Raw genomic sequence first — 25,878 nt, forward strand, 5'->3', positions numbered from 1 at the left:
AGTGCTGGCACTGCTCTGAGGACTCCACGCCCAGCTCTAGATGTACATTTCCTACTTCACCGTTTCCCTCTCTGAGATAACTGCTAATGCTGCCATCACTCACGTGACAGTCCGAGGATATAAACCTTACATAAAGATTTAATTTTGGGGGAACGTCTGGCATCCCTGCCCACATGCTCTTTGGGTTTTGAAATTTTATGCAATTCAAACTTTAGATATAGATGTGATATCTTTCTTCCTAATGGGTGGAGGTGCAGTATGAGTCACTTTACACTAACTGTGTACTTTCAAATGTATTGTTTAATGAGCTCTGACCCCTGCATACACCCGCACGACTCGACACTGTCCTGTGGTAGCACAGGACATTTCCATCGTCAGAAGGCTCCTGGTGGGCGGGTATTCCTCCCAGTCCTTCCTGCTGTGTCCCTGACCTGATTTCCACCTCAGAGGTCGGCTATGCTGGGTACTGCAGCGGGCCTGGCTGTAACTCAGCATGCCGCTCCCATACCAGCCTCTAATCCATGGACAGGGTTCTTGATGTGAACGCGCCACTTGGATTGTTTGGGCCAGTTCAGAAATCGTTCTGTAATGTGTTCATCCGCAACTTTCTTTCTAGACATGGCCTGCATTTCTCTTGGGTGAATTCCTGGGAGTGGAATTTCTAGGTCATGTGATAAGGGCCTGTTTTTGCTTCTAAACTTAAATTGGGGTTCGTTATCTGCCAGGCCCTGTCTGGAGTGCTCTTGTGGTTTTGTGTTCTTGCTGGCAGCGTCTGAGAGCCCTGGTTGCTGTTCGCCATCGCAAGTGCTTAGCGTGATCAGTCTTTGAAGTCAGCCCTTTAGCCAGTGTGGTGTGCTGCCTCATGGTTTCAGTTTGCATTTCCCTGATAGCTAATGCTGTTGAGCATTTTTATTGCACTTATTGCACATTCCTGTGTTTTTATTTGTAGAGCATCTGTGGTTTTTTTTTTTAACTCTTTTGGGGGCCTACCACCCAGCTCCCAAATAACCCCCAAAAATACACAGAGACTTATTCTTATGAATGCCTGGCTTTAGCTTGGCTTGTTTCTAGCCAGCTTTTCTTAAATTACCCCATCCACCTTTTGCCTCTGGGCTTTTACCTTTCTCTGTTCTATGTTCCTCTCTTTCCTTCTGGTTCTGTGGCTGGGTGGCTTCTCCTGGTGTCCTCTCTGTTTCTCCCTTTCTGACTCCTCCCCTTCTTTTTCTCCTCTCCTATTTATTCTCTCTGCATGCCAACCCTGCATATCCTCTCTCCCCTGCCTAGCTATTGGACATTCAGCTCTTTATTGGACCAATCAGGTGTTTTAGACAGGCAAAATAACACAGCTTTACGGTATTAAACAAATGCAACATAAAAGAACGCAGCACGTCTTTGCATCATTAAGCAAATGTTCCACGTCATAAACGAATGTGGCACATCTTAAACTAATACTCCACAGTGGCATCTGCACAGGTCATTGGAGGTTTTTAATTTGTGTCTTTTGGCTGAAGAGATTATGAGAATTCTTTGTCTAAGGCTCTAGGCACATAGAGTACAAGTACATGATTCCAAGTCTTCAGGCTTGCCTTTTCATTTATGGGCCAGACCTTCCTTTACCATGTTGGGGTGGAGCCTGACACTTTGTGTACTCTAGACAAGCTCTCTGCAAGTCCTCAGCCCTGCTTATCCTCTGCACCACCCACTTTTGTGAATGATAGTTCTGTTCTTTACTAACTTCATTTGAGATTGAAATGAGGTGATATTTCCATACTTTATTTTTAAAAACTGTTGCTCTTTGAGATCAGTTTGTCACACTTACATGTCAGCCCAGTGTCTGTGTGTAGTTTTGCACTGTTAGTACTTAGAAATTATATTTCCCGATATCATAATAACAAGGCCAGCTTCTTAATTTGGCTTTGGTTTCTGTAATAAATTGATATCCACGTTTCGTTCTTCTTCTTGAGTGTTTAGACTGATGTCTTCATGTACTTTGGTGCTGAAGTATATTTTCCTCATGGCTTCCCTCCTTGACATGCACCATCAGACAGGATGTCTACATGTGACTGAAACCCTCTCTCACTTGGGCAGCTGGAAGCTAGCTGACAGCCCCGGCTTTAAGGTCTTATTGACAATTGTCTTGTCAAGTTGAGCTTTATTTGTTCAGGATCTTTCTCTCTCTTCTCTGTCTGGGTCCCTGACATGCAGAATTGATTCAGTCCATGAAACCTTATAGTCTCCAGCAGAGGGTGATACCTGGGCATTTCCATAGCAGCTTCCCCTTGGTAACTAAACTTCCCGAGATGCTTATATTTCTAACAACCTCCTCCTCTTCTACCTGCATACTTTCTCATTCATGCTTCGGTACTGACGCATGGATATGACACTGTGTGCCTAGCAGCGCTTCTGAAGCATAAACATCATTTTTCTCTAAGAGGTTTATTTTTATTTTGTATGTATGAACATTACCTGAATGCATGTATGTGCGCCATGTGCATGCCTGCTACCCGCAGAGGCCATAAGAGGGCGCCACACCCCTATGGAACTGAAATAGACAGTCTTGTGATCTGCCTTGTGGCTGCTGGGAATCAAACTCAGATGCTTTGCGAGAACATGGAGTGTTCTTAACAGCTGTGCCATCTCTCCAGCCCTATTTTTAGTTCTTGGAGAGTGAAACCTATTGTAACTTTGTGCCACTGTAGAGTCACAAATAGAGTCACAAGTTAAATATACTAGTTTACTGAGTTACTAACATTTAAATCAACAGCTTGTATTTATGCTGAGATTAAGATTTGCTAAAATGAAATTGCCCTCACAATAGGAGAGTGATGCTGATGGATCCAGAAAGCTATGTATAGAGTGTGTGTATCTGTCTTTTCTGTCTGTGAGCCTCTGTATGTCTCTGTGTGTGTTCTGCATATGTTTGTGATTGAATACCTATCCTACCCGATGTGTGTGTTCTGCATGTGTGTAATTGAATACCTATCCTACCCTGAACTATGTAATACCTACTTACCTACTGCTTTCCTTTAATATGGTAAGAACAACCTTTGCTTCTCAGAAACGCTTTGATGTTATTTGGTGTTTTCTTTTTGTGTGTGTAGTGTATGGATGTGTCTGAGTGTGTGTGCGTGTGTGTGTGTCTGAGTGTGTGTGTGTGCGTGCGTGTCTGACTGTGTGTATGTGTGTATGTGCGAGTGTGTGAGTGTGTGTGCGTGTGTGTATATGTGTGAGTGTGTGTGTGTGTGTGTGAGTGAGTGTGTGTGTGTGTGTGCGTGTGTGTGTGCGGACCAGAGGTTGGTATTGAGTGTCCTCAGTTGTTCTTCACACTTTAAAATAGCATTTATTTTTTAATTCAATTATATTTAATCACTTACTCTCTTCCCTTTTCTTTTTTTTCTAACCCCTCCCATATTTCACTCCCTCTTGAAATCCTGGCTCCTCTTTCATCAGTTATTATTCTTTACATGCATGCAGTCTGCTCAGTCTGCTTTGTATTACTTGTATGTATATGATTACAGGGCTGACCACTTGGTATTTGTCTAAGTTAGGGTTTCTGTTGTTATGAAGAAACACCATGACCACAGCAACTCTTGTAAAGGAAAACATTTAGTTGGGGTAGCTCTCTTACAGTTGAGAGGCTCAGTCTGTTATCATCATGGAGGGACATGGCCCATGCAAGCAGACATGGTGCCAGAGAAGTAGCTGAGAGTTTTACATGTTGCAGGCAACGGAAAGTGAAATGAGTGTCACACTGAGTGAAACTTGAGCAAAAGGGACCTCAGAGCCCTCCTCCACAGTGACACACTTCCTCTAACAAGGCCACACCTACTCCAACAAAGCCATACCTTCTAATGGCCCTTTCAGGGCCATTTTCTTTCAAACTGCCACATTCCACTCCTTGGCCCCCAAAAGCTTATAACAGTATCATAATGCAAAATGCATTTAGTGCAACTTCAGAAGTCCCCATATTCTATCAGTCTCAACAGTCTTTAGAAGTCCAAAGTTCAAAGTGTTTTCTGAGATTCATGCAATCTTTTAACTGCAATCCCCTGCAAAGTCAAAATCAAAAGACAGATCGCATACTTCCAACATATAATGATACAGGATATACATTACCATTCCAAAATGCAGGGAAGGGAGCATAGTGAGGAGATATTGGACCAAAGCAAGTCCAAAAACCAGCTGGGCAAGCTCCAAACTCTGTGTCTCCATGTCTGATGTCAAAGCGTTCTTCAGATCTCCAGCTCCTTCCAGCTTTGCTGACTGCAACACGCTTCCTTCTCTTGGGTTGGTTCTACTCCCTGTTAGCAGCTCTCTCTGGCAGGTACCCATGGCTCTGGCATCTCCCACATCTTGGGGTCTCCAAGGTGATTCAGGCTTCGCCTTCACAGCTTCTTCACCCATTGGCTTCTCCAGGCCTCCATTCAGGGCCACCCCTGACACATGCCTGGCCTCAGTGCTTTCCTTCGTCATGGAGGAAGGTTCCATAGCGCCTTTTTTCTATCCTTAAAACCAGGACCACTTGGCCAAAGCTACGGATTTCTACTGTGTAAGCAGTAAGGGCTGGATGCCTTCAAACACCAGCCCACTGGCAGGCTCTGTTCACCGCCTGTTTTTGTAAATAAGTTTTACTGGGCTGTGACTGCCGCTTGCGGTGTCTTCCAAGTACAGGCAAGCATTTACAAGGAAGGGTCACAGGAACAGACCTTTGCTGTCCGTTCCTTTACAGAAAATGTTTTCCAGTTTCTACCCCTATTTGTTTTTTATTGGTCTGTCTGTTTAGAGATTATTGTTAAACCATTAGAATAATCAGGAGACCAAGGCAATAGGAGTAAGAGTTTAAGGTCAGCCTGGACTATAAGTGAGGACCCCCCCTAAAAAACAGAAAAAATATTAAACAACATTTTCATAGAAAACTTGAATACTCCCAGCAATGTTTGTGGGCCTTTTCTAGTCTTTAGAATTCCAGGTGAGAGCCGTCCATAAAGAGATGCTTGCTGGTACTTCATGTTCATGGCACTGACACCTCACAAAACATTTCCCAGCCCAACCTGAGGACAGATTGAGGTAGAAAAGGAGAAGGAACTCTCCCTGCAGCCACGGCTTTTCAGGACAAGCGGCGATCAGTCTTGCTGAAGCCCACGTGGATGGTACTCAGAGTGGTTGCTATGAGTGTGGATGGCATTGGCAGTCTGCAGGCCTCAGCAGAAGGGCGTGTGTGGTGGGAGACAGTGGTCTTCCCTCTGCTAGGCCTGCCCTCTGGGTCCTCCATTCTGCAATCCCTGGAAGCACGAGTAGCACAGCCTCGCCCAGCCAGGCTGGTTCCATCATAGTGACACTCCATCAGCCCCCTTAGCACATTTACCAGGCACTGGCTGATTTCCTGAGAGACACAAGCATCTGGGAGCCAATCATAGAAGGCAGCAGCCCTTGGACAGGAGACAGAAATTGGAAGAGAGCACTCTGAGTCTGTGTTCCATGGGAAATCATTCTTCCTAACGGTTTCTAAAAAGAAGGCTAATGGTCAGTGCCATCCGACAACAGCTGTCAAAAGAATTTTATTAGTTAAGTAGTCATCTACCTCTTCTTCCTTCCCTCCTTCCTTCCTTCCTTCGTTCCTTCCTTCCCTCCCTCCCTCTTTCTCTCCCTTTCCCTCTCCTCCTGCCCCTCTTTCTCTTCAGAAAGGCTAAGTTAAGGCCATAGATTGAGGTTTACTTGTTTGACTGGCTTACCTTTGCATGTTCCTCAGCGTAAAACCATTTTGGCAGGAATGTTACCCTTGTGCCTTTCTCAATGATTTGTGTGTAACAAGGGCTCAGAAGTGTATGTGTCGAATATGGCCTGTGTACCCAAATGCAAGTAAAATTTCCTGGCAGAAGCATTGAGAACCACTGTAGGTAATGACAGAGGTGAGTCTATGCTCATTGCTTTCCTCATCCCTGATTTCTCTTAGTAAGCGCTGAAAAAAAAGAAAAGATAAAAATCAATATGCTATTGTTTTCCCCCTGGTAATTTGTTATGGTTGTTTTTTAAGATTGTATTTTGTTTTTTATTTGAGTGTAGTACCAGCAGATGCTAAAAGAGGGCACCAGAACTTCTGCTGCTAGAGATGTAGGTGGTTGTAAGCCCTTGGATGTGGGCGCTGTAAACCAAACTTGGCACCTTAGCCTCTGAACCATATCTCCAGCCCACTGGCTTTATTTCTATAAATCTAAGCCGGCACATTTCAAAGTAGATAATTCTTTCTCTGGGATCTTCTCTTTTCATTTTCAAAGTAAGGCACGTGGAGTGACTTGTGTCTTTAATCCCAACATTCATGGGACAGAGGCAGGGGGATCTCTGTGAGTTCAAGGTCTAGTCTACAGAGCAAGTTCCAGGACAGCCAGGGCTACACAGAGAAACCTTGTCTTGGAAAAAAGCTGTAAATGTTACTTGCTACTCTCTGGCCCATCTAGTAGACCAGTTCTTGGACATTCTCTTTTTCATGACTAGGAAATTCTAAGAAAAAGAATTTAAGGAGCCAGACTCTCCCAGACTAATAACTAACTTCCCCCTTTTTGCTGTCTCAGAATAAGCAGCACTGTTGAGAATGTTCCCATAGTGAGCAGTGGGGACTGTGTAAGGAGGTAGTAAATTAAAAGTCATTTAGGGATGGTTATGATTAAGTACTTTACCCACAAAAATTGCAGAAAATGCAGAATGGAGAAAGCTCCTTGGTTTGGGAACTGGAAACTCACTCTGGACTAGTGCATGCATGTAACGTGTAGTCTTCCTGCCTGCCACTTGGGTCCTGTCGCCGATTTGGCCCCCAAATAACACACGAGACAATATAGTAATTATGAAGCTGTTGGCCATTTGCTATTGTTTCTCATTGACTAGCTCTGACTTAATTATTGACCCAGAATTACTAATATACATTTTAATGAAGACTTATCTTTCCAAGGATGCCTCCTGATGCATCCTTTCCTCCCAGGAGATCACCCTCCTCACTACATTTCCCAGAATCCTCCTCGACTTCTATTGGCCAACAGTGCTTTATTGACATATACACAGAAAGACTTCCCCCATCACAGGCAGGTGCTCTGGAGGAGTGGGGTTGGATGGGCCTGCTCTGAAGGGGTTATACATTGTAAACATACACACCTTTCCAGTAAACAGCTGACCTCCAGCCAGGGTTGTTTGTGTTCTGATGTTCTGTCACTCATGTGGACTCAGATGATGTCATACGCTTTTCAGCTCTTTGATTTGTGCTTTGTTGTCCTAGCTTTGCTTGCTCAGTACACACATAATGCATAGAAGTTATGGTTTTTTTTAAGACCACAGTGCTTCTGACAGCACACGTTTTATTCGCTCATCCTCATCAGTAGGAATTTTTTTCCCTTGGACTACATATGCATAAATGTTTGAATGTGAGGCATTAATGTTTGCCTTCTAACCAACCATCTGGAAAGGTGGTGTTCTGTCCACTGATGTCCTTTGTGTTTCAGAGAAGCTAGATATCTGCATTACAGTTGTGTCCATCCAGGGAGAACAGCTAGACTAACAAGCCTGGTGCCAGTGTTCCCCTTAGGGAAGCCGTGAAGCCACGAGACAAGGCATGTTCACAATCAATGCAGCACCCCGCACTTCAGCAGGTGGCGCTCTTTTACCTTTGAAGGTCATTCTCTCCGGGTCTCCTGGGCCCAGGCCGTAGGAGAGAGGTCTTGTAGGGTAGCATTGGCCTGTGAAGCGATTGTCTGGCCTGGTTAGGGAAGACTGGTGGGCACTGGCCCACCTGCTGCCAGTGACAGCCCTTGAGCAATGATGGAGGACTGTCATGGCCGTGGCTGTGCCAGCAGTGCTAACAACTCACACAGTAGGAGGCCATGTAAGCACAGCATCTCAACAGTCACGACAGAAGGACTGCTGGAGTTTGCTGGAGTACCAGAGGATGGAGAAGGACACGGTGAGGGAAGCCCACGTTTCTTCAGTGTGTGCACTTTACTTATACATGCTTCTGTGATATACATATCTACATAATACAGCTGTCGTGTACTCACAAATGCACGTATTCTTTTGCAACGTGCATTTGTGATGCTGTTCTCAAACCATTCCTGCCATATGGAATAGTTTGGGCAGGAATCTCTGAAGAAAGAATTGTAGCTAGAGTAATAGTCTTGAGGTAGGAACTACGTTGGATTAGAGGAGAGAAATGTGACCCATCAAATGAGAGCACTTACCAACTGGGCATTGCTGAGGGCTTCATTCTGCTTGTCTAGCCTGTAGCAGAAAGCTCCCAAAGGCATATGAGTGCTTACATTAGTAACGCTTTCAGTGCCTTTTTTAATTTTCAATGAAAAAAATATATATTTGGTTTTATGAGACAGGGTTTCTCTGTATTGTTTTGGAGGCTGTCGGTCCAGCCTGGCCTCGAACTCACAGAGATCCGCCTGCCTCTGCCTCCCGAGTGCTGGGATTAAAGGCGTGAGCCACCACCGCCTGGCCACCATATTTTTTTTTTAAAGATCTCGTGCACATGTCTGGCCTTGAAATGATTTTTGTTTGTTGGTTGATTTTATTTTTGCCATTGTTTTTGTTCTTTGAGACAAGATCTCATGTAGACCAGGCTGGCCTCAGGTTTGCTATACTGCCAATTATAACCTTGGATATGTGTCCTTGTTTCACCTCCCGCTGCTGGCATTGTGGATGTGCGCCACCACGCCCAGTCTAAGTGGTGCTAAGGACTGGGATGAGGGTTTCCTACATGCTAGGCAAGTACTCTGCCAATTGAACAACCACCTTCAGCTGACTCTTTAAATGCCAGCCACTCTGTGAGATGCCTAGCTTTGTGAAGATAAAGCCAACCTGCTCCTGCCTGTGTAGGAGTAAGGTAGTTGGTTATGTGGCAGTAGCTGCCTTTGAAGTTTCAGCGGTATACCAGGTATGTAGGATTTGACTACCCATTTACTGCATTAGTTTACCGTTGCTAATTGGTATGGCCAAAAAAAGTGACTACAGGACCTTGATTTTTCTAACTTTCTTCCCTTTCATAAAAATTCTTGTCTCAAATCGTGTAAGACACAAAATCACAGTCACATCTTCCCCCGCTTTGCCAATGTTGTCTCTCTTAACTGGTAATTACCCCACTATCTCCTTATGAAGAAAGTCTTCAAGTCTATTCCAAGGACAGTTGTCAGAGTGGTAAATGAAAACAGTGATTCAGATAATTGTATTGGCAATTTCTAAGTTATGTTGTACTTACTTTCAGAAGTCAGTTTTTATTGTAATATATGTAATGTGCTGGGCATCAAACCCAGAGCTCTGTACATGCTACATGAGTACTCATAACTGAGCTGCATCCATAGCCAAAGCCAACTTTTTAAACTGTCTCTTCTGACTTGAAAATGAACCCTTTTCAAGTCCTGTTATTTCTGCAAAATCCTGCCACCTCTAAGGAAAATTTTGGTCCTGATTTGAAGATGAAAATATTTACCTGGATCTTATCATAGTTGCTACTGTGCTTGTGAGACAGATGTCTCATTGCACAGACACCTTGTGAGACTATTGCAATGTGCCCCTAAATATATTCCAATTTGAGAAAATGGTATAGGGGTATAAAAATATAAGGAACTCTGGTCTCTTTTTGCGGGGGTCATAAGCCCAGAGGTACAGAATCTGTGTAAGAGTAGATGAGCTTGGCTGCTCAAACCTGTATGGGGGAGCACCGTTGATTCTGGTGGTTCCCACAGTCCCCATCTCTGCTGCCCTGATAATGAGCCCAGGCCTGGCTATGAAGTCATCCAGGGTGTGATGGGCTTCTGGCTCCTACTGAGCAAAAACTTTGAGCTAATGTAAGTACAGTGTGTTCTCTTTGTTTTGCAGCTGGTTCTGTGAGGGGGTTGGGTGCAAGTGGGTTGAATAAAAAGGAAAATGAAGGCATTCACTGTCTGCTTCATGGAGGACAGCTCACTGAAAGTAAACACCATTTAAATCGTCTCCAAATGGCCCATTCTATATGAAGTCATGCAGGATGCCCCTTTTGGGCTGTCATTCTCCTTAAAATGGATCTCTTTGTTTGTACTGTGTTTCAGTGCCATTCAACCTTAAACCCCAAATGTGGGCCTCATCAGGTCACGGTTTCAGTGCACATGTGGCAGCCATACCTTCAAACATCCTTGCTGTTGCCCTTCAGAAAGTCATGCAGAGTGGCTGGGAGAGGCAACTATAGAGCAGAGAGAGGTTGCAGATGGCGACAGCACCAGTGACAATGGCAGGGACAAACGCTGTGGCCACACTGTGTCTCGTGACTTCCATCTGCATTATCCATTTTATCCTCACATGATCCTGTGAGGTAGACTCTGTGATTGTCCCTCTGGTACACATGAAGAAATTGGTGTATACAAAGATGCTAATGTGCTCCAGCTAGCAGGTATAGAGCAGGAACCGGGCCCAGCGTCTCCAGAGCCAGCATCGACCCACAGCATTCTGGAAAGAAGTGAACCTTTAGCCGTTCTGTCTGCAGGACGGGCTGACTGCAAATGGCAGACCCTCTGGGGTGTACGTCCTGCCGCTCACGCAGTGCTCCCCTGACTGCAGGTGGACTTTGTAAGACTCACAGTAGACTGGCCCAAAGGCAGCACAGAAGAGGCATTCTTCCCACGGAGATCTGCAAATGTCCTCATAGTCCAAACTGAAAGCCCTTCCCAGGGCACAGGAAATTCTCCACAGTCCAAGGATGGCTGTAGCATTTCCCAGGATCGGGACAGATGTTCAGGGACAGATGTGTTTGAGAAACACTCCCTAGAAGCTTGGTGAACCACCCAGGCCTTTGGATTTAGATTCCCAAGGGCCAGTCAGCTGGTGTGCCCTGTGATGGCACTTGAAAGCCAAGTAAATGTTTGTTTTGTTGTTGTTTGTTTTGTTTTGTTTTGGGTTTTTTTTGCTGTTTTTTGTTTTTGTTTTTAAAACAGGAATTCTCTATATAACAGTCTTGGCTGTCCTGGAACTGATTTTGTAGACCAGGCTGGCCTGGAACTCACAGAGATCCACCTGCCTCTACCTCCCAAGTGCTGGGATTAAAGGTGTGTGCCCAGCAAATGTTTCTGTTTTTAAAATCTGAGTTATGATATGGTCTCTTCCAAGGAGGCCATCTGCAGTACTTCAGACACAATTGCAACTACAGACAGACATGCATGTTCTTTGTCGGCTTAGTAAGAAGCACATTCAGATTCTAGTGTTGTCTGTCTTTATATGGGACAATGCTCCATCCATCCCTAACGTTTCCCAAAATAATGAAATAGAAAAATAATGTGATTTCAGCACATTAAAACATATACGCACACACACACACACACACACACACACACACGAGCTCACGAGTGCATGAATGCACACACACACACACACACACACACACACTTTCCATTGTCTAACTTCAGAGAAGACTCTGAGGGAGCAGTTGTGGCTCCAAATGTCTCTGCTGGACCTCAGCTCAAGTTTGCAGTGACTTCCTCTGTCTCACTCAGATTCCTCATTATCTGGGCTGTGACTTTTTCTACCCCCAGCCCTCTTACTTGCTGTGCCTTCGTGTCCCATGGTGTCTTCCCAATTCACCTTGAGGGCCAGGCAAGATGTCATGTGATTGGCCCTCCAGTTCCTGGTGAATTTAGAAATTGCTTCAATTCCTGCATCTCCACAAGACTCTGAAACTAAGCAGACAGCAGAAGAACCCAGCACTGGCAGAAAGTCCTGGCAGATGCCCTGTGTCATTCTTAACGGGTTCTTTTTGGGATACTGCATACTGATCTCTAGATTGCACCTTCCCGGTTGATGCTGTATTTTATCATGTTAGTACTGTTTCAAGATTAAAATATCTTCTTTTTTTCTGGGCACAGTGACCCTCCCTTGCAATCTCAGTGCTGGGGTAGTTAAGAGAAGGGTTGCCATGGGGTTGAGGCCAATCAAAAGGAAAAAAAAAAGGGATTTCCTTCAAATGATTTCATTTTGATTGTTGTACATTAAAATGCAATATTTGAGTCAAATAGCTGTTGCTTTTATTATACTCTTTTTTTTTCTAATGAGCAGTGAATCATCTTCTCATCATTCTTCCTGCTTAGGAAATAACCACTTTCAGGTAGTCCTTGCGGGAGACAACTGTACCCCCAGCTACTCTGGAGCCTGAGGCAGAAAGAGCTCTAGTTGAAGATCAGCCAGGCACTTAGTGAGGTTCCGTCTCAAAATAAAAAGCAAAAAGAGGGCTGAGGATGTAGCACAGTGTCTAAGCACTTAGCTACGGGCAAAATAAGTAAAATAAAAATGAAGTAGTTGCTACTGCCTTTCACCTGGTGTCCCCCTCCCCACGTCCCTTGATGTGGTTACTCAGAGCTTCCCAGGGTCCCGTCTCCTCCTTGTAGTTCACAGGATTCAAGTTGCATCAGTACTTCAAGTTTGTGTGTGTGAGGACCCAGAGCCTTGAACAAAAGCTGTGGTCGAGTCATTTCTGTGTGTCCCTTCTACTTGAAGTTAATCACGGTGCTTTGGTGGATTCCATGTGTTTATCAACGCTAGACTCTTGTCTCCTTCGTCAGCCCCCATGGGTGCATGGTTTGTGGTCCTGAAGGCCCCCTTTTTCTCTCCCGCTTCTTTTTGAAGCACACTTGTGTGGACTAGTAGCTTCCAGGGAGTGTGGGTGTGTGAGAGGTGGATGTTTGTAGGCTGTGTGTCTGAAAACTGTGGGTCTTGTCTCCATTCTCCTGCTTCAGTCTCATAGCAATCCTGATGCGAGTGGATTGTTCTGCATCTCAGGTATTGGTCCTTTTGGTCCGGGGGTAATCCGCTGGGTTTTAAGCTGATGGTCCTCTCTGCTATGTTTTGGGGGAGTTTTATTACCTGGGTGTTGGGCCTCCTAACAGAACTTTCTTGTCCCTTATTCTTGCTGTTTGTTTTGGCTTGGCTTGGGTTGACTTGACACTTTTCTTGATCTCTGGGAGATCTCTTTACCCCAGTATCTCATCTCGTCCCTTTACTGAGTCTTCCTTTCCTTCCATAAGGCTTTATCTTTGCCAATGATGTACTTCCTGAGAACTGTTTTTAATACGGCTGCAATACATTGTCTCTTTTTAAAAAAATATTATTGAAATAACATCTTTTCATTTATTTCACATACCGAGGGCAGTTCCCCCTCCCTCCGCTCCTCCCGTGTCTCCCCACTTCCATTTGCCCCCCATCCACTCCTCCTTGGACTCCAATGATGCGGTCTCTTAATTCAGACTGTGTGCTTGCCACCCTCCAGGTGCATTTCTACTTACTTTGCTCTCTCAGTCTTGAACCCTATGCTCTCTGCGAGTGCCTTGAAGATCCTTGGTTTGTCAAGATTCGGGAGGAGGGCTTTAAGAAACAGACTGGCAGCCCCGAGTGCATACATGAGTCGTCCTCGTCATAGCTGACCACAGGGAGAACCTGTGTCATCCGGTTCTGCTCTTGGTTCGTCGGCTCCCTCAGTCTCCTGCCTTGTGAGCAAAAGCTTAGCTACCAGCGGTCTGGGACCCAAGTAAGAGAGGATGCCCGTGGTCCCAGCATACTTCATGCCCACACTTACCTAGTCCTGCCCTCCTACCGTTCCCTCCTCTACCCCCACACCCTTCTTGTGCACCTTTTCTGTAAGCTACGGTTATTTTCCAGGGGCTGTGGAAGATGGGCAGATAGTACAGATGTATAAACTAGGGAAGGCAACCCGTGGATCTGACCACTTTCGGATGCTTAGCTAGGACAGCTTAGGTTCAGTATGTCCCCCATCCTAGAAACTTTTGCAGCCTACTTCTCCACTGTGAAGCGTTAATCTGATAATCTTATCAGTAAAAGTTTGGAATCAAATATTGGGGTAAGAACCAGAAACATCAGAGAACGGGAAGCAGCCACCAGTTACTTCCTACCTCTCTCGTTCCTCTGTCCAAGGGGCCCGAGATCCTCTCTCTGCCCCACCTTACTGCTTTCTGTCTTCTCTATCTATACTCCTCCAAACCTCTATGGTTAGCTAGTGGCTAGCTCCACCCTCTGACTCCAAGCAAACTTCATTTGTCAGAACACAATCAAACTATCACACAATTGCCCACAAGATGTTTGTCTATGCTATCATTTGCCACCTTTGTCAGTCTTTGCGGAGCTTCCTGTATTTCGTAGCTATTTTGTCTTATTTTCTTCATTCCTATTGTTTCTGCCTTAAACTAAATAAACTAAGCCAGTTTTTATCTGAGTACAGTAGGGCATGCATATCTGTCATCCTAGCATTGGTAGGAGGATTGGGAGATCAAAGCCAACCTCATCTACATAACTACATACCAAATTCAGTGCCACCCTGAATCACATGACAGTCTCTGTCAAAAACAAAATAATAGCATTTACTGTTCCTTAATAGTGTTGGGGGTGGGCGTGTAGAAGCAGTCTCCATTCAGGGTTCCCTTTTCACCTGGAAGTCTCTGTATGGCTGCAGTTTTGCTGACCCCAAGGTCCTTAGATAGCCCAGGCTGGTCTGAGCTCAGTATGTAGCCAAGGACAACCCTGAATTTCTGACCTTCCTGCCTCTACATCCTGAGTGCTGACACCACAGGTGTATGCATATGAGGCAAACACTCTAACCCTGATCTACATCCCTAGCACCTAGGGTTTCCATTCCTCTTTAAACAAAGCCCCAGGTATCCACAGTAAACTCTGAAAAGAATGCTGTAGGTAGTGACTATCCCAGCCCGTCTATTTAGATTTTTTTCTTCTCCCTCTCTCTTTACATCAAAGCTTTTCAAGAACAATCATACAAGGGGCTGGATAGGTGATTGGTGCTTAAGAGCACACGCTGCTCCCAGGTTTCAGTCCAAGCACACACATAATGGTAGCTCTCGACCATCTGTGACTCCAGTTCCCAGGGATTTCATGCCGTCTTCCGACCTCTGCTGGCACTGGATACACACACATAAAATAAGTACATCTTAAGAAGTTGTGTGTAGTGTGTAGTGTGTAGTGTGTATGTGTGTGTGTGTGTGTGTGTTGGCAGCTCCCAAATAAACACACAGAGGCTTAATATTAATTATAAGTGCTTAGCTTGCATTGTTAAGTAGCTAACTCTTATATTTTCAGTTAGCCAATATTTTTATCTACACTTTGCCACGTGGCTTGGTACCTTTTCTCAGTAAAGCATGCTCATCTTGCTTTTCTCTACATCTCTCACTGCTGTTCAGACACACACACCGCCCCCCCCCAGCATTTTCAGTTTGCCTCTCCACCTAACCTTATTCTGTTCAGCTATTGGCCAGTCAGCTTCTTTATTAAACCAATCACAGTGACATATGTTCACACAGTATAAAGGAATATTCCACGTGTGTGTGTGTGTGTCTGTGAGAGAGAGAGAGAGAGAGAGAGAGAGAGAGAGAGAGAGAGAGAGAGAGAGAGAGAGAGCGCGCACACATGCATGTGTATACCCAACTCTCGAGAGGAAGGCGTGTGTATCCCAGGGTATTTGCAAACTCACTAAGCTTGCCATGTAGCCAAAGATTACCTACTACCATGCCTTACCCTATGAACTATCAGTTTATAGCAGACACTTCTGTAAGAATGTCATGCTAAATCTGATGATGTGTTCAGATTTCAGAAACAGGAAGTTTTACTTCCTCATCTTTGAAACAAGAGAGACCTAGGATTATAGATTATCCATCATTTATTTGAGAAAAGCCTCCTCTAATGTCTGGACAAGTAGAGACTATATCCTGAGCTGGGGTTGGAGTCCTGGGTGCTGCGAGCTCTGTCTGTCAGCTTTGTATATGCTCAGAATGATAGGGTGATTGACTGAATAGTTAGAAGGATGAAGGTAGGACCCACATCTCCACAGCTAATTGGTTGTAAAGTCAGGACTAAAACCTAGGCACTTCCTTTCTGTAATTTCATATTTTCCAACTGTATCCATCTTAGAGTGACTTTAATTGAATTCAGACAAAATAGTTGGATTACAGCAAAGGAATGATCATTCCTCATTTATTCATTTGTTCATCAAATATCTCCCATGTTTCCCTTTTCATGCCAGGCATGGAGGAAGAAGAGGATGTCTTCTTGTATGTGTGGCAGCCCGAGGCCAGCACCCTTCTGTGTCTGCGGCTACGTGGCCACCTTAGCACCACCCTTTAGAGTTAGCCTTGCTGGAGGCTTCACACCAATCCCTGGAGGAGACCCAGACCTCCCCAGCTGCCTGCAAACCGGCATCTCTTGTACTTCCTCTGAGGCCTGCAGTCATTCCCCTTCAGGTGGCCTGACTTGACTCAAGGATGAGCTATTGCTGGTTTGTCCCCAAGGCTCTGCAAGTGGCTTGAGAGAACTAGAATTGCGTAAGGTCCAGAGCCTCACAGTGCCTCATGACAATTGCTCTCTGTTTATAGGGTGCACGAGCTGGTATTACTATGTGAACATGCCCATGCCAGCCTCCACCTTCACAATTGCAGTGGGATACTGGACAGAAATGAAGCCCAAGACATCCCCACCAGATGACCTGGTGGCAGAGCGCCCTCTCCCGCCTTTGAAAGCTGACTTCAGGTTTGTATTTGGGAGTTTTCTGACTTCACCTTGGGATTGTGAGTCATCCCTGCTGAGAAACTGAGCCAGGATGAACCCAGTTAAAACAGGGAAAGGCCTACTGGAAAAGAGAGAGCTGGCTTTGTTGCTCATAAAGAAAGAGAAGAAAACAGGTGGGTGTGAAATCCTCTGTGATGTCAGGGGAAACATTTCTACGTGTTTGTTCAAACTGAAAAAGCTGCAGATTGAACTCTTTCCCTTCTACCCTTTAGATGTCAGTCTTAGTGCCTGATCAAAAATGGGTGAATAAAGCAAAGGTGCTCAGTGAAAGGAAGTGTGCAGTGAGGGAAGGGTGCAGTGAGGGAAGGGTGCAGTGAGGGAAGGGTGCAGTGAGGGAAGGGTGCAGTGAGGGAAGTGTGCAGTGAGGGAAAGGTGCGGTGAAGGAAGGGCGCAGTGAGGGGAAGGGCGCAGTGAGGGAAGGGTGCAGTGAGGGAAGGGTGCGGTGAGGGGAAGGGTGTGGTGAAGGAAGGGCGCAGTGAGGGGAAGGGCGCAGTGAGGGAAGGGTGCGGTGAGGGGAAGGGTGCGGTGAAGGAAGGGCACAGTGAGGGGAAGGGCGCAGTGAGGGAAGGGTGTAGTGAGGGAAGGGTGCAGTGAGGGAAGGGTACAGCGAGGGAAAGGGTGCGGTGAGGGAAGGGTGCGGTGAGGGAAGGGTGCGGTGAGGGGAAGGGTGCGGTGAGGGGAAGGGTGCAGTGAGGGAAGGGTGCAGTGAGGGAAGGGTGCGGTGAGGGGAAGGGTGCGGTGAGGGGAAGGGTGAGGTGAGGGGAAGGGATACATGGCAAGTTCAACAGCCCTGAATGCGACCTTGCCTCAAACAAACAAAGCAGAGAAAGAAACCAATGGCGACATGTTGGTGTCTGTCTTTTTGTGCTGGTCTTTCTTTATTGTTGCTTTTATTCTCACCACAGTGGCTCTGGTGCTTTCCTTACGAGCCGACACCGGGTGGTTTCTCCTCTGACAAGCACATCTTACTGCCTACGTTATGCCTTTTTGGCAGCATAGAACTATTTTCTACTCTTTGCTCAACAATATGTCAGTTTTGGAGTCTTTCCTAATGGCTCAGGAAAGATTATTAAATTTTATATGCGTTTTCTCAAGGGAGGAAGGTAATTGTGGACAGAAGTGGCACACACTGCTTTCATGTGGGAATACTTAATTGCAAGAGAGACTCCCTAGTGATCCCTTCTCTCGCTGTGGAACCAAACAGCAGACTTCATTTTGTGACTGTAAATAGTCCAAATTTCTGAGTGAGAAATGCATCTTCTTGTGGTAAGGCACTGGCATGTGCTGCAGGGTTTGTGACTGTTGCGCATCCTAGATGATCCTGAACCCACATGGAAGCCATTGGCTGACTACAGCCATTGTTCTATAGTCTGTAAGATGTGTTGGCTCTGCCGCTATCAGTCATAGATGAGGAAGAAGCTCGGACAATAATTCGTTTACTTTCCTGCCGACTGAGCAACAGTACCTGTATTGATTCACACCAAGTCTAGTCTCTAGAGAGGCAACCGAGACTCTTTCCTAGAGACTACAATGACTCAGCCACCTCAGAAGGCATCTCAGGGCCATCATCTCACCTGGAGTCACAACCACGACTTAGCTATTGGTACTTACAGCATTCGAGGAGTGCAAGAGGGCTCAGTGGAAAGGCTCTTGTCATCATGCCTGATGGCTTGAGTTCAGTCCCCAGAACCCGCATCCTGGAAGGAGAGCGCTAACTTTTGAGAGTCATTCTCTGACCTCTGCATGAATCCCTTGTTGTCAAACATACAAAATAAATATAATTTTTGAAAAAGAAAGCACAAACCGAGGATCCCTTGGGCCCAAGAATGCTGTCCTTGTTGCCTGGATATGGAACCGTGGCGGGCCCACACTTTTTTTGTTTTGTTTTGTTTTTCACAATGAAGACTTTGTCCGTGAATTCTTGGTGGTGAAGAAGATCTCTGTTGTTCATCTATAGTCTCAGGTCTCGTTGATCATCAGGAGATGAAAGCCAAGAGATGAGGCTGAGTTGGGGCCCTTCTCAGGATAGTGGGAATCCCTTTTCGCTTGTCTCTGCCGTGGTGAACAGAAGAGAGGATGGCCAGGTCAGACGGGGGACCTGGGGCAAAGAAAGCTGCGCAAGTCCCTGTTGGGGCCTGGGGAAGGAAAACCCTGCCCCCCCTTCCGCCTTGCGTGTTTGGAACCGGCTGAAGAGCATACAGAAGAGAAAGAAGGCAAAGTCTGCTCCCTGACAAGTTGGGCTGAGAGAGCCCCCGGGTACCAGGTTTCCTAACACTTCACGTCAGTTACCAACCAGGTCGATGGGGTATCCACAGCCAGACAGCAGATCCCAGAAAATGCTCATTTGATGATCAGGTCCCCAAATGCCAGCCAATCAGGGAAGCTAGGGGCAGCTTGTTGCTTTGTGGGAAAGCTCCCAGGAGTTTTGCTCAGTGTTGCTATGTGCAAGGGTTGAAGCGGGGTAGTGTTGTGGAATGAACTCCTCCACACTTCCCTTCCCTAACTGACAGTGCAGTTTCCTTTTGTTTACCTGCATGCTTGTCCATCAGAAATGTACAGCCAGTGAAGCATTAGCTTGGATTTTTTTAACTCTGCTATGCCCTCATGCCTCATATGCCCACCTCCGGTAGTCAGAGTGGCTCTGTGTATGCGCCACATCCCTGGCTCCACGGGTTGAGCGGCCCTGTTGTGCCATCGTACCATGTTGGTATTTCTGGCCATGCTCACATCTGATGAGGCCCGCCTTCCCAGCCCTCCTTCCCACCAGCCTCATACATGTCAGTCTAACGTTCACAGGAGGCTTGCTTACACACCATGGCTTCCGTTTTCCCTAGTGTTTATCTGGGTTCTAGAAATTTAGCCCAAGAGTTGGACTAAACTTTTGGTCACCATTCACAGGATTCACAGAAGCTAAGTTACGACGGGGTGGGGGCACTCTGCCAGTGCACTTGGAATGAAAATTTTAGTAAACACACAGGCTGAAGACAGGTAAACAGTCCAACGTGCATTTGTTTTATTTGGTCCCAGCCACAGGAGAGTCTTGTTTTGTGTCTAACCTCTCAGGCCTTCATCTTGGGTCATACAGCCTAAGCTTGGCATGGAAGCTCGGATGGCCTCCGGTAGAACACAAGGAAAGTGATTAAAGACATTGAAAAACTGGCACCATGTTAAAGACACTGAGCTGACTCATTCTGCAGAAGGGACGGCAGGGTGGGGAAACGCTGAGGGAGAGCCACCACGAAAGGGAGAGAAAGGATCTCCAGTTGCCACTGGGCCTGTGCTAACTGTGCTAAGCCCTGCATCCCCTTAGCTGCTGCGTGAACGGGGCCACACAGAGCGACCAGAGTCATCTCTGCAAGAGGAAACCTTGGGAAGCATTTCAGTGTGTGATTGACGCCCACTGTGACATTCTGCAGGCTGTTTCAGTCCACCGTGAACACAACCTGACTGAGGACATTCTGTCATATCAGAGTCCCCTCCTACTCTTCCTCATCTGCCACACCGGTGACACCAAGGAGAGATGAAGGGAAGGGGGCACCAAATACTGAAGACCTGGCTGTGGTCGCAGCTGACCTGAGCATAGCCACTGAAGCCCAGGAGTGCTGGGCCTCACACAGGAGCTCACAGGTGGCACCCCTCATGCATTTCTATCCTGCCAGGAGCCTCACTGCCTTAGTCCACCTGCAGCTCGACTGCTTGAGTTTTATGGAAACGGTATTGAGTCATGTATCGAACAGTAATCACCCTCATTTGTTTGGCGAGCGTCAAGTATACCTGGAAAGAAAATAATTTATCTTTTCCCTCAAACAAACAGGATTGTCTGGTATACCTTTGCCATCTTCACTCTGTTCCTTAACCTCTGGCTTCCTTAAGTGTAAGAAATAATCTCGCTCCACTGGAATAGGCCGTTTCTAGATAGAATGCCTCTCTGTACTGCGGCATTGTGGTGTTCAGTCCTTAAACTTACTCCCCTGCTCTGTCTGGAGAGTTCCATCTTGAGGTAACATGCTTTGAAGGCCCCTCCGAAGGTTTTTGAGACGAGGTCTTGATGTATAGCCCAAGCTGGCTTGGGACTAAGGATGTAGTCCAGGCTAGTGTCGAATCCACAGCACTCCCAGCCCAGCCTCCCCGTGTACCCTGTCACCACACTTGCTTTCTGAAAGCCTTTCGGGGGTGGCTTTATGAGGCAGGGTCTTCATGTAGCCCATACTTGCCTTGAACTCCTCATTCTCGTCTCTACCTCCCCCCAAGTGTTGGCTACAGACTTATAAGCATATGCCACCATTGTCAGTTTGTAAAAGCTCTTCAATAGAGAGCGTGTGAGCTTAAAATACCACAGGACATTAATTTCCTGTGTAAATACATCTTAAAAAGTCCCACGGAGGCTGACCAGGTGGCCTCTGTTTGTCTTCATTAGGTAGGTGTTGAATGCTCACAAGCAGACACCTTGCTGACGTTTTCAGTCCCGGACTGTGACTCAAGTTCAATGCCAGAGGCTGTATTCTTGCTGTCACTCTATCCTGGCAGTTTTCATGGGTCCCCACTTTCTAACCCACCCCCAAACATAACCTGGCCTCACTGGGGCGTATTCTTGAAGCACATTGGTGGGAGGTGAGGCCTGTTCACATAGCTGTGTGGATCTCTTGATCGCAGGCCCTGGGTGGGTGGCAGATACTTCATAAGTCTAAAGAGGAATTGTTGTTGCAACCTGCCCCAATTGAGGCAGGCAGGCGCTTAGAGATTCTGCAGTATTGGTGGTGAATCACAGGAGCATGCAGAGCCAGAATTATAATCTGCAATTTAAAGTTAACAGGGGTTTTCCATTGTGTCTGAATCGAGGACATGTTAGCAGATGAAAAAATAGAATTCTCTTTGATGTTGGTTTCTTTGGATATGTAAGTTCTCTTGAGGCCTGTGAGTCAGGCCCTAGGAATTTTCCTTCGGCTCCACCTTTGACTTTTAGGGAGTAACTAGTCAGATGGTGCTGACCAGACTCCGGTCTTGCTTCCTTAGAAGGTTGATTTTGTTAAATTTACAATGAAAGTTCATTGGAAAGGAACTGGAGACAGAGCTCCGTTGGTAGAGTACTTTCTGAGTGTGCAGGAAGCTCTGGGTTCGAGTCCCAGCATCACATAAATCAGGCATATGCCAGTAATTGCAGCATAGAAGAGGCAGAGAGAGGCAGGATGATGAGGAGCTCAAGGCCATTCTCAGCTGTGAGGTGAGCCTAGAATGCATGCGACCCTGTCTCAAACACCCTGAAGGTGTAGTGGAGAAAACACTTAGACGTGCTTCTGTTTTTCTCAGCAACAGCTTCTGATACGTTTGATCAGAACATGAAGGATGCCTAGGTTATTTTTTGATAGCATGGTTTGCGTGTTTTTGAAAGCTGTACTTGTAACTGCCTTTGTCCTACCTCATCCCAAATCATTTACTGTAGGATATTCCAGAATGGAATCATTAATTTGCTTAGAACCATGTACATAGTGGCTCAGCCTGTAATCCCAGCACTTGAGAGGTGAATGCAGAAGAATCAGGAGTTCAGGGCAGCCCTGGCGGCATCATGAGTTCAAAACTACCTGGGTTACATGAGATCTCAAACAATGAAAATTAAATAAATAAAATGGCTACTTCATTGCTCCCAGTTTTTCTATGGTAGCATTTGAAAGCACATTACTGAGGGCATTGATAGATATTTTGGTCTGGTTTTTTTTTTTTTCACTACTGTCCAAATGGGGACAAGCCAGTGATTGACATGGACCACCTCTGCCAATCCAGTTCACCCGTCTGAACCCCTGTCTCCTTGAGGTTGCCCACATGTCATCCCTTGTGTCATTCTAGGTATGCCGGCACCTGCAGTCATGTAGACTATCCCTGCCGATTCCAGAATGCTGCCGCTGCCGCCCAGGAGATCATTCCTCATCGAGTGTTTGCCCCACCGTGCCTCGAGGGTGCCTGCCAAGAGGCCCTGCTGTGGCTGGTCCCTCCTTGCCTCTTAGCTGCGTACTCCGTCCTGGGAACACACCCTTTCTCCCGGCTGGACATACTCATTGTCCCCGCCAACTTTCCAAGTCTGGGGATGGCCAGGTATGCTTCTGGGCATGGCATGTGGAGCACATGCTTCCCAAGTCTGGGGACTTCTAGATGAATGTTTTTCCGCTACCCCATCAGTAGTCTTACTTGCTTAGGATGGAAGGAAGGGGTTCCCGGTTCACTCTTGGATCTCTGACTGCTTCTTTCAGGGGATTGTTTCCCAAGTGCACCCTCCTCCCCGTGCTATTCCCATGAACCTATAGGTATCATGGCCGGAGTGATGTATGTGGGGTTACTCAGTGGCTGTTAGCTTGGGTGATGAGAACTTGCTGCTAATGAGTCCAAGGTCATGGCGTCAGCTCCGCACACGGTAACAAAACCTAGTCTCAGGGCCACAGCTGCTCGCCTAATCCTGACCAGCTGCCTCATCCATTCTCACCACTGGTCACAAGGCAACAACTTTAGAGCCCTGTGTCAGAGAGAACATAAATCCATCCTCACCGCTGGGGAAAAAACGCTAAAAGCAGATGGCTTACCATGGGGGAGGGGTATAGCGACTTGTTCCTATTTTTAATATAGTAAGTGAGCGAAGTGTTCCTACCGTGCCTCCATTTGATCCCGCAGAAAAATGGAGACTTAGAAGCTGACCCTTCACCCTGCATTAACTAGAGCCACACCCATCAGGCCCACCGTCCCTCTACAAAGCGATGGGAGAGTGGCTCTGTCCCACCGAGGAAAGATGGCCGGTGGACCTTGCTTATGCTTCTGTTTGCAAATCCTAATCACTAACAGGGGCAATGACTAGGGATGGGAAAACGAGCTCATCAAACATGTGGCTTTGAGTTTTTCCCTATTAGTCAAGGAAATTCCTTCTGCCAATTAATTTCCATGCTTTTGAACAGCTGTCATTTGTGGTGTTTTCTCCAAAAAAACTGCACACAGTCTTGGTAAAACCCTTGAGTAAAAAAGAGCTGACCAGACATTTGCTTTTGATCTTTAACACACACACACACACACACACACACACACACACACACACACACACACACACACACACACAGAGAGACACACACACACACAGAGACACACACACACAGACACAGAGACAGAGACACACACACAGACACACACACACACCACACAAAGACACACATACCCACACCCCACCCATACACACACACACACACACCACACAAAGACACACATACCCACACCCCACCCATACACACACACACACACACACACACTTTTAACGATGGCTGGCTTGATGTAATCCTTGAGCAGTTCCCAGAAAATCATGTAGACTGATTTTTATCCTGTATTTATGAAGATAATGGGAATGTAGAAACTAGGATAATTATATATGTTTGGTTGTGTGCATCATGTAATTGTCTTGATGTCTATGTAGAGAGTTTGTCTTAACAAGGGGGCTTCTTTGGTCCCTTTGAAGGGCTTCCTGGACTTAATTTAAGCAGTTATTGGTGAGGAAAGGGTTGTTCATTAAATGCTTCTCATTTGTGTATGGTTTTGAGGGGTCACATTTGAGATGTTTTAGCACTTTATGAGTGTTGTTTCTCAGAGCATATTTGCTAACAGGTCCATGTTCTAGCCTGGGGGAACCAAAGGCCGCGTATTTTTCATGCACAGAACCTCTTGATAGCTCCTTGATGCACAGTCTGCCAGAGCTAGAATGTGCTGGCCTGCAGGCCAGTCTATAAGCTTCTCTTTCCAAGTCTGCATGCCCAAGCAGGCCAGCAGTAAGATTTCTGCTTTTTTTTTTTGAGATATTTAAGGTGATTTAAACATGCTTAATGCTGTATTTTTAAAATAAGAAGCCTCAGCGCCTGAAGGCCAAATGGTGCCGGCACAAATATCAACACTGGAGCAGTGCTAACAGCTCAGCAGCCAGGAGACTTCTGTCAGGATTCAGGACAGGGCCGCACAGTTCTCAAACAGCACCTCCCACCCCAGCCCACCCCACCCCACCCCACCCCGTGCACCTTTCCTTATTAGACAGGAAAGAGCCTGCCCTTCCCGGTTGCACGGTTTCCTGCACTTACCTACTTTTCAAAAGAGTGGTCATGGTGTTGTCTACTCCCAGGTGGAATGCAGAATTGGGAGCAGGGGGCTCCGGTTTTCCAAACCCTGATTTAAATTTATTCCACTTACTGGGCTTGTCCTTACAGATCCCTATACCTTGAACCACGTGCAGCTGAGTCTGGGTCCTTGGGCCCTGCTGCTTTATCTATGCTTAAGGCTCTACTGCTCCAAAAGTAGTACGTGTGGAAGTCAACTCTGTGCTCCTCACAGAGATAGGGAAACTCTATGAGTCTCCAAACCACGAGGTACCATTACAGGAGATCTATGCACCAAAACTCACCATGTCCCGATCATTATAGCGTGCTGGGAAGTCAAAGGCCTTCTTGATAAATTAACCGACTCTCTCCTGAGTCCCTGTTTATAAACATGTAGCAGGATCATAAATTCCATAGCTCTGGGCTTCTTTAGCAATTAGGTTTTAATTATAATGAGCACCATTTTAGTATTCCTCTTTGGCAAACAGTATTTGGCATTCCCACATGAACAAAAACAGGCAAATCATTAACTGTGTTAAAGGATTTTTAAAAATGTTTGGATGATACACAGTGTTTTAAGCATCATTCTCCATAGTTTGTATGAATGTGCTTAACTTTCCTCTTGAGCCAAATAAGTGACTTCAGTAAAGTGAGGAAAATACTATTTTTACAACTTTTTAAAGCTTGATAATCAAATCACAAGAAGGTGAATCGTAAACAAACAGTGGCCTAGAACTGGACTCATTTTTAAGGAAAGGGCTTTGGAGGTCTTTTAGCAAAGTGCTTCTCTGTATTTTATTGTGTTGTTTCTGTCACCTTTTACTCCAAAAACCAGAGCTGACCAGCTAGTTCTCCCTCTGTCCCAGCACCTTTCTTACTCACTGTTCAGAGGGGAAGATGCTTTCACTTCTAGTCCAGTGGTTCTCAACCTTCCTAATGCTATGACCTTTAATACAGTTCTTCATGTGTCGGTGACCCAACAATAAAATTGTTTTTGTCGATACTTCATAACTGCAATTTTGCTAATATTTTGGATCATAATATAAATACCTGATATACAGGTGGTCTTAGGTGACCCCTGTGAAAGGATCATTTGACCCCAAAGGGTTCGTGACCCACAAGTTGGGAACCACTACTCTAGTCTGACTTAGGAAACCTGCCAGTTTGCATTTGGTCCCCCATG

The 25,878-nt window shown here is 46.1% G+C and overlaps 1 protein-coding gene across 4 annotated transcripts in view; it reads left to right on the plus strand.

Moving 5' to 3' along the window:
• The window catches only part of Aopep (aminopeptidase O (putative)), a 286,649-nt gene that overhangs the window by 58,422 nt on the left and 202,349 nt on the right, over nucleotides 1–25,878 (plus strand). For all 4 annotated transcript variants that reach the window (XM_040756128.1, XM_040756129.1, XM_013119352.3 and 1 more), the window contains exons 4-5: nucleotides 16,395–16,548; nucleotides 22,429–22,674. In XM_040756128.1, the coding sequence (XP_040612062.1) occupies nucleotides 16,395–16,548; nucleotides 22,429–22,674 (400 nt within the window). The remainder of the gene's footprint in view (nucleotides 1–16,394; nucleotides 16,549–22,428; nucleotides 22,675–25,878) is intronic.

The sequence above is a fragment of the Mesocricetus auratus genome, unplaced genomic scaffold (genome assembly GCF_017639785.1).
Source record: "Mesocricetus auratus isolate SY011 unplaced genomic scaffold, BCM_Maur_2.0 Super-Scaffold_100013, whole genome shotgun sequence".
NCBI lineage: Eukaryota > Metazoa > Chordata > Mammalia > Rodentia > Cricetidae > Mesocricetus > Mesocricetus auratus.